At 39.8% G+C, this 15,836-nt stretch overlaps 1 protein-coding gene across 2 annotated transcripts in view; it reads right to left on the reverse strand.

The window, feature by feature from the left end:
- The window catches only part of LOC102844713 (pro-neuregulin-3, membrane-bound isoform-like), a 252,668-nt gene that overhangs the window by 125,383 nt on the left and 111,449 nt on the right, over positions 1-15,836 (reverse strand). The window contains exon 1 of one of the 2 annotated variants that reach the window (XM_006884119.1): positions 6,399-8,042. The exons of the other annotated variant lie outside the window; for it this stretch is intronic. Within the exon in view, the coding sequence (XP_006884181.1) occupies positions 6,399-7,098 (700 nt within the window). The 5' untranslated portion in view covers positions 7,099-8,042. Of the gene's footprint in view, positions 1-6,398; positions 8,043-15,836 lie in introns of those variants that run through there. 2 annotated transcript variants of the gene reach the window in all.

Below are 15,836 nucleotides of genomic sequence, written 5' to 3' on the forward strand. Positions count from 1 at the left end.
CCAAGTGATGAATTGGCTTGTTCACAGTCACAGATTTTATAAATAGCAGAACTAAAAATCTGCTCTCAAATTCATACAAGTTCCACATTATAAGGATGCTTCTTTGCCTTATCTTACCTCTAAGTTTTTCCTAAGATTTCTCAAACTCCCAAACTTACACTGTGACTATTTTACCAAAACCTCTCGAATTAGAAAAAAGGAAAAGAATAAAAGTGAGCTACCTAAAGTTATCTTGTTTGTTGGTGAAAAGAAGGGATTAGTATTACTTTAAGAAAAATGACATTGGTAGGCAACAGCTCATGATTTAGGAGGCAGAATAAAGGAACAGATAAGGAGAAAATTAGAAACAACAGTTGAAAAGTTAATAAAATGAAGGAAAAGAGAAGAAACATTAAATCCATAAGTGAATATACAGAAAAGTAAAGAAATACTTGCAATTGAGTTTTGCAAACTAGAGTTATAAAATCCCTTAGAATATAAGCTCCATGAGGGCAAGAATTTTTGCTATTTTTCATGCCATATCCTCGGTTTAAAACTTTTTCTTGTACATTTTTTGTTATTGTTGTTAAGTACTGTCAAGTTGAGTACAACTAAGAGCAGCTCAATGAACAACAGATCTGGACCCTATCCTATCCTATGCCATCTTCACACTTCCTCATACACTAGAATGCTTTGAGGCAGTCACTGTGTCAGACCACCTGATTAAGGGTCTTCCTCTCCTTGGTCAGTCCTGCACCATTCAAAACATCATGTCCTTCTCCAAGGAACAGAACCTCCTACTAACGTGCCCAAAATATGTGAGGCAAAGCTTCTTCTGGCTTCCAAAGAGCACTCCAGCAACACCCTCCCCAAGATGTATGTTTGTTCTCTTCTCCACCCATGGGATGTTCAGCGCTCTTCTCCAGCACCACAGCTTAAAGGCATTAATTCTTCTGTCATCCTTATTCACTATCCAACTGTCAGATGCATAGCAAATGATCAGAAAGACCATGACCTGAATCAGATGCATCTTAGTCCTCAAACTGACATCATTATTCCTCAGTAATTTGGAGAGGTCTCTAACTGCAGATTTTCTGAATGCAATACATCTCCTCATTGCCTGACTGCTGGTACAAGGGTGCTAACTGTAGATTCAAGTAAGATGAAGTTGTTAACAGTTTCAATCTCTTCTCCATCATGACACTGTCTATTGATCCAGTGGTAAGAATCTTTGTTTTCTTGACACCAATATGTAATGCTTACTGAAGGCTGTATTCCTTAATCTTCTGCAACAAATGCTTCAAGTCCTACTCACTTTCAGAGAGCAGAGTTGTGTCAACTGCATATAAAAAGGTTATTAATGAGGCTCCCTCTGATCCTGGTGCCAAATTCCTTTTCATAGAGTCCAGCTTCTTAAATAATTTGCTCAGCATACATAAACCTCACAAAATCAAATTGAGTCAAGTCAGGTCCATTCTGACTCTAAGCAGCCCTACAGGACTGAGTTGAACTTCCCTATAGAGTCTCCAAAGTAGCAATCTTTACAGAAGCACGCTGCTCTATCTATCTTCCACTGAGCAGCTCTGGGCTCAAAACTCCAATAGTTTGGTTGGCAACTGAGCACTTAAATATTATCTTACAGGGCTCCCTCCTGAGACATATTAGTTGCATTTGTGATATTATCACATATTAATATGTCTATGGAATAAATGAGAAAATACAGTAAAGTGTGGCAATGACATATAGCAATATTACAAAACTGGAAACATGATCGTTAAACACAGATATAGCATAAATTAAGACTTGGTAGAAAGTTCAACAGATTCGGCAGACAAGTTACATTCTTGCTTCTTAGAAACGTCAAGCCTTTTTTTCTGACAAGTCAGAACTGCTATATTTCTTGATATGTCAATTCACAAACTATCTCTCCATTTTAGTTTAAAAGAATAATATAAGGTATTATTAGAAGGAAAAGTAAAGGAAAAAGAACAAAGATCCATGACTTGAGATGTAATAAATTTCTGGGAATATAAAAACACTGGCACGTACAAACAGTTAAGAGTCAGCAGAGAGGAAGGATGAAGCATCAAAGTTAATGTGTCAATGAACTGGCATGTTGAGCATGTGTGTTTGTGTGCGCACACTTATAACAATGGTAAGTGTCATTCAGTACTAAAATAAAATAGTTCTATGCCAAGGATAAGATAGATAAGTGAATATTCTCTGATAACTTCAAATAGAAGGAACATCACCATGTCAAGTCCAAATGGTCATAAAGAAGATCCAAGATATGAATGACAAAGCGGACACAAAGAAGAAGCAGAAGATTGATGTGAAATAGGATAAAAATATCAGAAAGCGACGTGCAGGAGAGAGAAGTGTCATAGAGTCATCTGCTATAAATTCGGAAGAGTTCACCCTGGAAAACCCAAGCTGTTTGCAAAAGCAACCTGAGCACTGTATGGATGATCAAATAAAAAGGGAAAAGCCCACGACTACTCAAAATTTAATAAGAGTAAAACAGGAAGCAAGGAAGAAAATTTAATTGTAATGGTATGAACTATGCATGCTTAACCAGAGGTCCCATTTAAAGTACTTCCTGAATGGTTATTCAAATGTCACTTAGGCTGCTAGAGTGAGGTTCAAGGTCTCACTCTCTAGAACAAGGAGAATATAATAAGAGTCAAATACGTGTGTGTGTGTGTGTGTGTGTGAGAGAGAGAGAGAGAGACACACAGAGAGAGAGAGAGAGAGAGAGAGAAACAGATACAGAGAGACAGAAACAGGGACAGATAATGTGTGTGTCTGTGAGGACACAAAACTTGGGCATATTCACTTAACCTTTCAGGCGCTCACTCTTCATATTATTACATGATTTTCCAATTTTTAATGTCTTCATATTAAACATGTTTAAACATATCCAAGTAAGGGTAATGTGGAAAGAAATTACTTGAAGTCACTATTTTGAAATTTTAAAATACCTGCAAATGCAGTTAAAAGGAAAAAGGAGCACCTTTTGGTACTGGAAATAATTGCCACTTGTAATCGAAGAGAAGAGAAATCTTTGGCATATTTAATTAATCATTTTGAGATTTTTTTGCAAATGACAGTGATTTATTGTGTCACTGTGGTAACAATGGTTTACCATGCAACCCAATTAAGAGACTTAACACAAAGGAGAGAGCAAATTTCACTCTAAGATCAAAATACTAGTATACTTTTCTACACAGAAGCCCGTTGGAAGCAGGTTTTCCTATCCAGAAATACATTTTCTTTTTCAAAATGCCACCTAGTTTCTTGGCAATTGCTGAAACTCTGCACCCATTTTTATGGTAATCTAAAATCTCACCACCAAAAATCAGTCCTTTTCATATAGAAAGATGTTACAATGTATCTAAAACTGTTGGCATAGAAAATAAATTCATTGTTCAAGTACTGTAGTACTCAAAAAAAGAAAAACTTCAATATCATCATGGTAATAAAATGATTGTTATATGAGAAATCACTAACCACTCAGAGGAAAACTTCAGAATTTAAAATATATGTGCTTTTATTCTAGCCTTGTATTAAATTCACTGGTCTGCTTATAGGTAAACAATGTAAATAAGACATGTTACTTTATGAAAAGTAATACTTTAAAAAAGCTGCCATTTGTCTGCAGTTTTAAAGTTGCACTTTCAAGAACATCAGTGAGGAAGAATAATCCAAATATTTAAAATCTAAAATGCTAGCTCTAATAAGTAGATTGGTTTGGGGAGTAACACACCAGACACAATTACTGAGATTGTCTCTCTTCCACTCTCTCCGGCTCCAGGATAAAGAAGAATCAATTAGCCCTCAACAGACTATGACCTTGAAGGCTGCAGCTCTGTACATAATATGGTGAATATGCTGAGCTAGATAAAAAAAAAATAGGAAAGGCAGAATCAAGTCCTGAAAGCACTGGAGAACATGTTTCGGATATGATAATGTCATTTTACAATGTAAACCCTAACAGCTCTGCTCCTATAAAAAATATGCATGCTGTCAAACAGAAAGCGCTGTATTTTTCTGTAACTAAACAATACTTTCTCCATTGGAGAGTAAATAGCAAGACTGATTACAAAATGGCAATCCAATTAGAAGCTTTTATTATTTCATGTCCTTCCTTTAGTTAATGATTACAATCTTTTTAAACAACAACAACAACAAAACTAAACACAAAACCCAACCACTTTAGAGTCTCTGTAAACAGCTTTCTGGACCCGATCAGTCTCTTTTAAAAGGCTTAGAATGTGCGTGATGCCAGGCGTTTGCTTGCTTGTTTATTTTTTTAAAGGCATAAGTTGAAAAAGCAAGCGTTTACCCACACATAAAATAGCATAGGTTTTAAAATGTTAACCGACTGTCCAGTTGAACTTTTAAACAGAACGCTACTTCTCAGGCTGCTTCTCCAGGCTTATCTCCAATGCACTTGAGAATGCTGCAGCTGTGTCGCTGGCTAGCCTGGGCCACTGCGATGCTTTTAGGCAGCAGTAAATCTTTCTCCACTCAATGCAAATGCCACAAAATCAATGTCTTAGCTTGGAAAAAGGGAGGAGTGTGCTCTACAGAATGTATAATCTATTAAAACACTTAGTAGCAGGAACAGAATTTAGTTTAAAATATAATTTCTCAAAACTTCACAATATACTTTTGACCTGATCCTCCACCAGCAAGCAGTGCTGATGTCTCTTTTATTTTCCTCATATTACAAGGTAATGTGATCGAAGAGTTTTCAGAGGTTTAGCTTTCCTTTCCTGGCAAAACCTAATTGGGTACATTTAAGGAAGGGCTTATGCTTTAAATGTTAAACCTGGAGAAGTAACCTTGTCTTCCTGGTAGATTCTGCTTTCTTCGCAGGATCTGCGCTTGCTTTTTATAGCCTGTCATTTCATCTGGGTATTAATTCCCGGTCACTCTGCCAGGTGGGAAGAGGCAGCGAATGCAGTGATGTCTGTCAGACCTTAATGATGCTTCAGGGATTTGGTAAAAATACAAAGCAGTGTATGCATAAAGGAGTTTCTTCCTTAATTACATCTGCAAAACAAGTCTCTCTCCCTCTCTTTTTAAATCTTTGTCCCTGTAGCTGGTATGTTTAAGATGCTTTTGAAACTTAAGCACAGCTCAAGTTTTCTGTTTCTATGCTATGCTGTTCTATCATTCGTACTGAATGCAGTGTCTGGAAAGGGTATTCTTTATTGGATGATGGAAAAGAAAACAAGTATTTCAAGCCGCAACCCATATTCATACTCTCCTTTAAGTTCAGAGGTTTTACATACTTTATTAAGAACCAAATTCTGTGGTCGCATACTCTTTTTCTACTTGGGGATATCAATGAATGCTCAATAGTGTTCATCTACTAAATATAAGTATATCAATACCAATGATGAAAGATCAAAAAACAAAATTATAGGAACTAGAAATTTCTGTAAAAGGAGCCAGCACCTCTCTTCAACATGAAAACTGTAAACTATCTGACTAGTCATGGGTTTATCTTTGTCAACTTTCCATTATGAAGCTATTGCAATGATCTGGTACAAACAGCAGTAGTTTGCTAGGTATTGTTTTAAGAGCGTGGGCTCGGTTCACTCAGAGACTATTAAATGTGGTTGCTGCAACTTGATGGGATAAAATGATGCCTGTCTAAAAAAATGATGCACCTTGGATCTTTTACTACTTAACGACTGCCAAGGAAGCTATTTAAACATTTGATTAAAGAGGACAAAACTAACTTGGGGAAAATCCTCCTATGCACAGTTAGTTGTTCTATATAAAACACACACACACACACACTAATACAGTGCTCTAGAGCCTAAACTACAATCTGGAAAAGAAAAGCAATAGTCTCAAACTAGGTGAGAGGCTAAAGCACTGTGTATGTTTTATGATTTGATACAGTTCAGGAAGAACCAGGTGAAATACAAATGTAGGGAAAATAGTGAGGGAATATGAGATAAAGAAAACTAGCAGCCTGGGGCTCCTGTGAGTTTAACGCAGCAAGGGACAGATATAAGGTGATACTCATTGGTATATTCAAATTGAATTGGAAAGAACAAGTAAGAAATTTTAGATGTTGCCACTTTAAACAGTGCTAGAAATAGTTCAATCTGGCTTAAATTCACACATGATTGAGGATGCTCAAGTTTCAGGTACCCTGCCCCAGGTTTAACATCAGGCTAGAGGGAGCTTCTGGCCAAGCAGTGATTCATACCAGAGTTTACAAGAGCCTTTCACTCCTCTCTCCAATACCACCCTAAGCATCCAGTCACGTGATTTGTTTAAACAAAACCATGCAATTAAAATGAAGAAGAAGGAATAAGAGCTACATGCTCTAGAGAACACCTCTGGGGACCTTGACCCCACCCCCTTGCTATATTCATCTCTCTCTCTCTACTTACAAAGTTTAGGAGCAGTTTGGAGGTTAGTTTCTGTTGTTTGTAGCTGAACTGCTGACTTGGGTGTTCTCACCTCAGGGTTCCGAGTGGGCTGATGGAAGGACGGTGCAGCAGTCGGCAGGAAAGAAAAAGCAAAACCATGATTCTTTTGGGTTGATGCAGCTGAAGCTTCAGAGGGCACAGCAGCCTTGGTACCTTGAACTGTAACTTGAACCTCAGTTTCAGATTGAGCCCTAGGGACAGGTGAAGTGTATGCCTCAGATGATACCCACACAGCTGAGGCAGCAGTTGGATCCAGAGAAATAATAGGGTCCTGGCCTAAACCCCCAGGGTCAAGGTGAGTGGGAGAGTCATACTCAAAAATCTTGTCCACGAATACCCACTTGAGGCCGGCAATGCAGAGGCAGAGGCTGACTAAGCAAGCCAGAATGGGGACGATGCAGATTTTCTCTGAGTTGAGGCAACCTCTCAGGCGCTCTGCTTCCAGACAAACACAGCAGGGGAGTGCCAGGCCCACGAGTCCAGGGGTTCTTCCATCTTCAGTCTGGGTCTCTGGCATGTCTTCTGCTGCCGGAAGCCCGTCAAGAGATGGATCTGGACTCAGCTGAGTGGAGGGGCTAGAGGACCTCTCAGCAGCTTCCTCAGACATGTCTGGGGAATAAATCTCCATCGGCTCACCTCCAGAAGGCCTGGCCTCTCTCATGGTCCATTACCATGCAGAGCCCCCCCCAACCAAATGAGACAGCATCTTGTAAGTGGAAATCGATAAGTAGTCCAAGTCCAAGGCCATTATCCAAAGCAAGAGGAGCTCAGGAAGACGAAAAGGGGGGAAAAGAAGCTTCTGACAACTACAAAAGAAAAGTATTTCTTGATTCTTTAAGCTGTTGTTTCTGGGCCACTTTTCTAGTTCTTTTAAATGTTTCTTCAAACCATCCCGGCTCATCAAGGGAACAGCGACCACGCCAGAGCACCAGCTGACTGTGGTTCAGTTAAGTAAACCAGTAGCCCAAACTGAAAGGCAGGTTCCTCACCTCCAGCATCTGAAGCTGCTGTCTGCTCAGATGAAGAAAACAACTGTCATGCAGGAGAAGTAAAAGCCAAAGCAGGACCAGCGGCGGCGGCGGCGGCGGCAGGAGCGGCGGCGGCAGCAGAGGCAGCAGTGACAGTAGCAACAGCATCCTGTTGTGTTAACGCAGCGGCTGAAAGAGGCTGAATCATTACAGAGCAGCAGGTGCCTGCCCTCGGAGCATCCCTGCAAACCGTCTCATCACGGAGGGATCTGAGGGCGAGCGCTGGGCCAGGAGGGGCGGTCACTCCCGTCCCCGCCCTGCCTCCATCCCCACCCCCAACCACTCCTCTTTGTCCTTCTAGAGCGCTCATTCACTTTCTTCCTCAGTGGCTTGTCTCTTCTTCATAGTCTCTGTCTCTTTCTTTTCCCTTCCTCATCTAAACATGTGTGTATGTGTTTTTTCTCTAGGATTCTTTCCCCCTACCTCTTCTCCCAGTCCCCACCGCCCCCCCCCACTCTTGAACTGAGTAAAATCAGTGCACCCAGCAAACCAGGACTGCCAGTGACTTCCTATTTTATCCAATTAGGAGGAATAAAGGCCATCAAATCAAAGAGGAACAGGCAGGCACCAGTTACGCTTAGTCCCCAAGGCCCCCACCGGGCTCCTCTTTCTCTCGCTACAAGAGAGGCCCCAGTCCTGCACCCCCACCTTGCTGGCTTTCAGTCTTGCAGACTCTCTTTCCTTTACCCACTGTTGGGTCAGAAAAAGGCAGCGATCGATGCTAGCAATCTAACAAAGCTGGGATGGGGAGGGGATGTAGGTGGGACCTTATGGGTTGGACCTGAGGCTTGGCAAAGTCTGATATCTGATTCCTCCCTAGAGAGGTAAGCTTTTCAACAGCAATTTCTTCCTGCCTGCTGCTGAGAGAGATAGCATTCCTTCTCTAACCCTCTAATAAGTTTTGTTCACCAGGAGGACTATTATTACCTGATTTTTCAACTAATGGAAAAAAATGTACTAACCATGGACAGCTCTGCTGAGCCCATTACAGAGTCAGGCAGCCAGCCCTCGCACAATTCCGAAACATCCATTTGTGCAGCGGTTGTGAGAGATTTTGTGATGCTCCGTATGAAATGCTGAGTGTATGTTGCAGAGGGCAGTGGGAGCAAATAAGTCCATACAGCCACACTCTGGCCTTCTCTATATTTCCTTTTCCCTCGTACAACCCAAAAAAGCTGGTGCAGATGAATGTGACACTAACAAGAAACTGGTGAGTAAGAGAGCCATGAAGGAAGCAAAAGGGTATCACTTCATTTTTAAATTGGCCTTTCACTGTAACTCCACACTGCAGACGTTTGAATTCCCTGGGCACTGTAATATATACCACATGTCCTCAGCTACAACTGCACTGCTCGTATTGAAAAAGAGCTTTCTGTAAGAGCATGCCTTTTGGGTTAGATTTCTCAGTAACTTCACCTTACAGATAATTTTAAAACAGATTTTTTAATTTTATCATCAGTAGTTAAAAACCTGGAAGAAGTGCAAAGCCCTTCCTTAATAGACATCTCAGGTTCCATGAACCATCCATTGCAGGGCACTGCACACGGCATGAATCTGACCCTTTAATCCATGCTTTACCATGATGGGACACCTGAATGGTTTCCAAGGAACCATTTTGTTCATTTATGTCAAGAAGAGTCTTAAAAACTCTCTCCAGATCTATACTACATAGTCATCACACGAGCCCCAGAAGCAGAACAATTCAGAGTCCAAGTCTTTAAAAAAGCTGCTCTAAGCACATTATATTTTATGTAACACAACTGCCATTGCGCTGAAATATGTTTACGCTTTTAAAGGGGCATGCGATCCAAATATTATCATTTCTTTCAAAATGAAATTAGTGCATAACTATAAATATTTAAAGGCCATTAATATTTTAAAGTTGAGCTTGCTGCATTATAACAAGACCAATAACAATACTTCAACTAATTTGCATATTTGTTCTCATAATTATGATAATCTTGTGGGCAAAATGAGTTATTCTTTAGTTTATCTCTATATAATCTGTATTTAGATACCAAGCTCAAAAACTCACCCCTGTCAAGTCAGAACAACTCACAGGTGACCCTCCAGCAAGTCTGGAAGAAGCTGTAAATCACACAGGAGACTTCCCATCTCTATTCCATGTAGCTATTGGTGGCTTTGAACCACCAGAGAGGTGTCACCTTTGAGTTAGCAGAATAACTTTCTGCAGACTATACCACAGGGGTCCAGTAGCTTGTATTTAAAGAATCAAAGTGGTGTAATGAGTTTTAAATCTATTTTAACCTCCCAGACACTCTGCAAAGAAAAATGTGAGTTTGCTTCATAGAGTCTCTAGGTTTGGAAACTATGGGACACTTCTACTTTGTCCTGTAGGGTAACGTCAAGTCAGAATCAACTTGATAGTATTTATTTATTTATTTTTTAAAAACACTATTTTTTAAAAGTCTCTTGTTTTATTGCCTTAACTACATAGTTTTAAGCAGTGAAAAATCTTTTAAAAGATTATAGGAAAGGACACAAATTCTCAAGTTTTAGAGTTGAATAATTTATAGAACTCAAATTTAGTGGTTTTAAGATCTTAATCATCTGTTTCTGTTGATAGGTGTCACGGAACAACTTGGACTCTTTGCGATCCTATGAAGAGTGGATCTGAACCCTGTTCTGTCCTGTGCCATCCTCATTATTTCTGGCATACTTGAGCCCACTGCTACCATCTCAGTGTCAATCCACCTCACCCTGCTTCTGATGACCCTTCACTTTTCAAGAAAGATGTCCCTTTCCAAGGAATGATCCCTCCTGACAACAAGCTAAAAGTATTCGAGATTAAGTTTAGCCATCCATGCCTATCTGTACACACAAAATCAATAAAAGTTGGTGCATTTTATGCTAACTCAGTAATTTATAATTATTATTACCTTCATGTAGCTTTTAACAAACTTAAATGCTTCTCAAATGGGAACTTTTCAAAATATTGCCTTATGATTTTCAGAAGTTACAAGAATTGGGCATAGATTGTTAAAACTTCACCCATTTATACATTAAAGCTAATGAGTTTTTCCATGGTCTCAGTTTCAGGACTTTTTTGAGGAAGATGTTTTAGTTATTAATTACTGTAAAAGAAGCAGCTTAACACCACCACTTTATTATCTCCCATTAGTCTGGCTTTACTGGGTTAAACTGGATGTTTCTTCAGTGCTCCTAATGTCAGCTGGGGCTGCAATCGGCTGGCTTGAGATATTCAATATGGCTCACACACATGACTGGCAGTGGATGGAGGGTGTCAGCTGGGATCTCAGCTGGGGCTGTCTAAACACGTGCCTCTCCATTTGGTCTGGGCTTCTTACAGCACCGTGGCTGCATTCCGAGAGGGAACATCCTAAGATGCTGACAGTCCTCTTAAAAACAGCCCAGAAATGGCACAGGTTACTTCTATCGCATTTTACTGGTTAAAGAGACACAGTGCCAGCTCAGACTCAGGGGAGAGGAAATAAATCTTGATGGAAATACTTACAAGAATCTGAAACATAATTAATCCACCATAGAAAAGAAAGGAAATAAATGCAAATCAGTTAGCCTGGTCAAGAGGAGATAGGGTAACAAAAAAAAAAATAGGATTTGGAAAAGCAAAGTTGAAGGTCCTTCACATGTATATCTAAACTCCTTTCATAATATTTTAGTTTCCTTCTAAATGACAAGAAAAAAATTCCTTTATAATACAAATTTTAATTCAAGCAAGGCTATTTAATTCTCTACTTGTATTATTCTTTTTTCTGAAATAATCTATCGCTATGGAGTAGGTTTAAACTTCTAGCAACCCTCATCTGGGCATCTGAGGCTATAAATCACAAATGGAGGAAAAGGCCCACTCACGCAGCTACTGGTGAATTCAAACCACCATAGCTGTGTGGCCTGCGTTTGAGCAGTGCAACTCAATAGGGACGTAACTATTTAGCATTAAAAACCTCTGCTATATCTGGCCGATTCTAGCTGACAGGGTCCCCAGAGGTCAGAGTTCACTTTCCTCCTATGGTTTTGAAAGCTACTGAATCATTATGGAAACAAGCTGTCACCTCTATCTCCTGCAGGGTTGGAGGGTTTGGAACCACCAACCTCCTGGTTAGCACTCAATTACTTTTAGCAAGCATGCCACTTAATGGCTGCAATAATGGGCTCAAACATACCTAATTTGTCTTTGGATACATTATCCTATTTATTTTCTCTTCTATGCGCCTATTACAACCTTGGTTATTTTACTCTGAAAATATTATCTCTGGAAACTTTATCTTTGTTTCTAAATTATAAGGATAAATTGTATCATGTTATCTAACATAAGAGTAATAACTTCACTGTCAGATGACAGGTTTTAGAGAAACTTTTTCTAATGCCACATATATATGGATATGTTGTTATGTGCTGTCAAGTCTCCTGCCTCCCACAGTGACCCTATGTAGAGTAGCTCTGAAGCCTGCCCTGTTCTGAGCCAGTCTTACTGATTCTGACAAACCTACCTCCATTTCCCCAGTTACTGTACCAATTTCAATGTTTTGGATTTTTTTGGTGTTTTTTGTTTTGCTTTGTTTAGTTTGAGGTTTTGTTGATTTTTTTGTGCTTTTTTTTTTCTTTCTTTTTTCCTTTTGCATAATTCCCTTCAACAAATGAGAACAGTTACCGGAAAGCAAACCAAATCCATGTGCTGTTTGATGTTCTCGATCATTTACGATGTGAAATGGCAAGATAAAACACATTTTACCTTGCTGAGCAAATACTTTCTCCCTCCTCCAAGGGTGAATCAGGATCTGGAGGATGTTTTATTTTAGCCAGTGAAAATGTTCCCAGAAAAGCCAATTTTACTTCGTTTAGGAACTATTTTTGAGATACTATACCTAATGCTTGACACTATGTGTCTCTGTTCTTATTTTATACTAGAATGATCAATATACTTGGTATTTTGTTTTTTATTACTTTAGATTTCTTATAAGAATTCTCATGAGAATTCCTTTATTAATTTTGAGGATTTTTTTATAGTTTTATGTTATTGTGAATTTACTGTTTTAAAGGAACTTATTAAAAAAGGTTATCCAACAAAGCGTGGAAATTGTCAAATATCACTAATATCACACACAAGCAAAATCCTACTAAAGAGTATCCAAAAACGAATTGAGAGAACTTCCAGATGTGCAAGTGGGGTTTAGAGAGGCCATGGCACTAGGGACAATAGAGCCAAAGTTAAATGGATCTCAGCTGAAAGCAGAGAGTACTACAGAAATGTCTATCTGTATTTCATTAACTATGCACTTGCTGCGAAGGGTCAAGGACTGCAGCCTTCAGTATGGACTAAGGCTCAACGTCAAGAAGACAAAGATTCTCGCCACTGGACCAACTGGCAGCGTCAGGATGGATGACGAAGAGATTGAGAGTGTTCACAGCTTCACTTTGCTCGGCTCCACAGTCAACACTCTTGGCACCAGCAGTCAGGAAATCAAAAAGCGTACCGCGATGGGAAAGTCTGCTGTTAGGGACCTCTCTAAGGTACTCAGGAGCAACAGTGTCTCTCTGGAGACTAAGGTGCGCCTGATACAGGCCACGGTATTTGCAATCGCTTGTTATGCATCAGAAAGTTGGACAATGACTAGGGAGGACAGAAGGAGAGTGGATGCTTTTGAGCTGTGGTGCTGGAGAAGGGTACTGAATGTACCACGGACTGCCAGGAAAACAAACAGATTCATCTTGGAGAGGATTAAACCAAGCTACTCCTTGGAGGCAAGGATTCTGGGGCTTCGTCTGACATACTTTGGACATGTTGCCAGGAGGGACGGGTCCTTGGAGAGGGACATCATGCTTGGGAGGGTGGAGGGACGGCGCAGGAGGGGAAGACCCTCTATGAGATGGATTGATTCGGTGACTGGGGTAATCGGGATGGGTGTGTCAGAGGCGGTGCGGTTGGCGCAGGATAGAGCAGGGTTTAGGGCTGTTGTGCATAGGGTCGCTATGAGTCGGAAACGACTCGGCGGCACATAACAACAACATGCAAAGCATCTTACTGTGTGGATCACAACAAACTGTGGCTAAGCTTGAGAAGAAAGGGAATCTCAGAACCAGTAATTGTGCTTCTGTGCAAATCCTGCACCTGGACCAGGAAGCAGCCGTTACAACAGAGCTAGGGATCACTGCATGGTTCAAAATCAGAAAAGGTGTATTTCAGAGTTGGATCCTATCTCTGAGGCTGAACTTTACAGGGAGGAATGTGGCATCAGGATTGAATGAAGACTCCTCAGCAACCTGTGCTATGAAGATGACATAACCCTGCTTGCTGAAACTGAGGAAGACCTAAAGCTGAAGAAGGTTAATATGGATTGAAGCTCATCAAGAAACAAAGATTCTCACCACTGGACTAACTGATAGCATCATGATAGATAGAGAAAAGATTGAGATTATTAACAGCTTCAGCTTGCTTGGCTCTACAATCAACACTCTTGGTACCAGTAACCAGGAGATCAAACAATAGACTGCATTGGGCAAATCTGCTGACAAGGACCTCCAAAGTACTGAAGAGCAATAATGTCAGTCTAGATACTAAGGTGCACGTGATCCAAACCGTGATCTCTGCAATTACCTGCTACACATTGGAGAGCTGCACAGTGAATAAGGGTGATAGGAGAAGAACTGATGCCTTTGAATTATGGTACTGGAGAAGAGTATTGATTAAACCATGTACTACCAAGAGAACAAACAGGTCTCTCCTGGAGCGAGTGAAACCCAAGCTGCTCCTTGGAGGGAAAGGTTTTGAATTCCTTCTCACATACTTTGGGCATGTCAACAGGAGGGAAAAGTCCTTGGAGAAGGACACCATGCTTGGAAAAGTGGAGGGACAGTGCGGGAAAGGAAGACCCCAGATGAGATGAATTGACACAGTAATTGGGGTAATGAGTGTAGGTGTGTCAGAAACAGTGAAATTGGCTCAGGATAGTATAGGGTTCAGAGTCATTGTACTTAGGGTTGCTATAAATTGAAAAGTGACCCAAGGTCACATTACAACAACATTAACTTCTGACTACCCAAAAGTAATCATTTTTATACAGAAACAATTTTATTTTTCATTTCACAAGTCACTATTCTTTAAACATTATAAATACGCTTGAAATTTCTTTAATTTTTCCTTTAAAACATTATTTTCCGATTATAGTAGTAAACTGAACAAAACTAATGATTCTTTTCTATACAAAAGAATCTTCTACAAAGCCCCAGTGGATGATGCAAACACTGAATTTCAGAAAATACTAATTAACTACAAACTTTGAATTAGTGTTGATGATATAATACCTTCGAGGACCTCAAAATACAAAGATACAATTAACTTATTTCATACAAAGGGATTTAATTCAAAAGAAATTTTGTCAGAAAATTAGCAGAGTTGTATAATTTTCTCTTGCAACATTAATACACTTAATGATATATTAGTTCCTATTGCTCAGTGCCCTTTAACTTTATTCTTTAGAATGTTCTAGAGATTGGGAGCTCTGGTGGCCTAATGGGTAGACAGTTATGCTCCCAATCCAAGCTTTTCCGCAAGAGAAATATAGACAATTTTCTCCTGTGGGATGTATAGACTCTGAAAACTCTTTTGGAGGTTCTGACTTGATGGCAATATGTTTTAGTTGAGTTGGAGGAATGATCTGAGAAAGCAGCTGTGTTATTAGTGGTAAGGAGAAGGTCAGCAGTTTGAAGACACCATCTGTTCAATGAGAGCAGTAAGGGACAGTCTGCTTCTGGAACTATTTCAATGTTGGAAATCCTTTGGGCCAAGTCTACTCCGTCCTACAGGGTCACTAAAAACTGTAAAGGCCTGGTTTTGAGTTGTGGGTTTTGGTAGTGTTTTTTGTTTTTCCTTTCAGAAGAGCAAATGAGAGGAAGTTAACAGTTACTGTGCATTATCTGTATTTTTCTCACAGGATGCTCTGTTCTCAACTGGATGGCAAATTCGACGCCAGAAAGCAAGCTACATCAGGGCAATTTTTGTTCATTTCCACTGCTATATCCCTAACACCTAGAATATAGCTGACAACTCAAGGCACTCAAATAATTATCTGCTGAATGAGAGTATAAAATGGAAATTTCAGAAAAGAGGCATGGACAAACTATGGGAAAACATCTTAAAGACACAGACACAGATACAGATTTACTTACACTAATAGATTTAAATCATGTTATATTATGTGTGTATATATGCTGTGAACAGTGAATATATGGGAAGCCAAGAGGAAACATGTTTCTATAATGACTACTGTTTTAGGATATGAATGGATGATCACTGATAATGTTTATTAGAGTACTACTCTTTGGATTAGTTACCACAAAGAACAGACATAGTTACATTGTTTTTTTAATA

The sequence above is a fragment of the Elephantulus edwardii genome, unplaced genomic scaffold, assembly GCF_000299155.1.
Source record: "Elephantulus edwardii isolate Elephantulus edwardi_28Jun2011 unplaced genomic scaffold, EleEdw1.0 scaffold00031, whole genome shotgun sequence".
NCBI classification, from domain to species: Eukaryota; Metazoa; Chordata; class Mammalia; order Macroscelidea; family Macroscelididae; genus Elephantulus; species Elephantulus edwardii.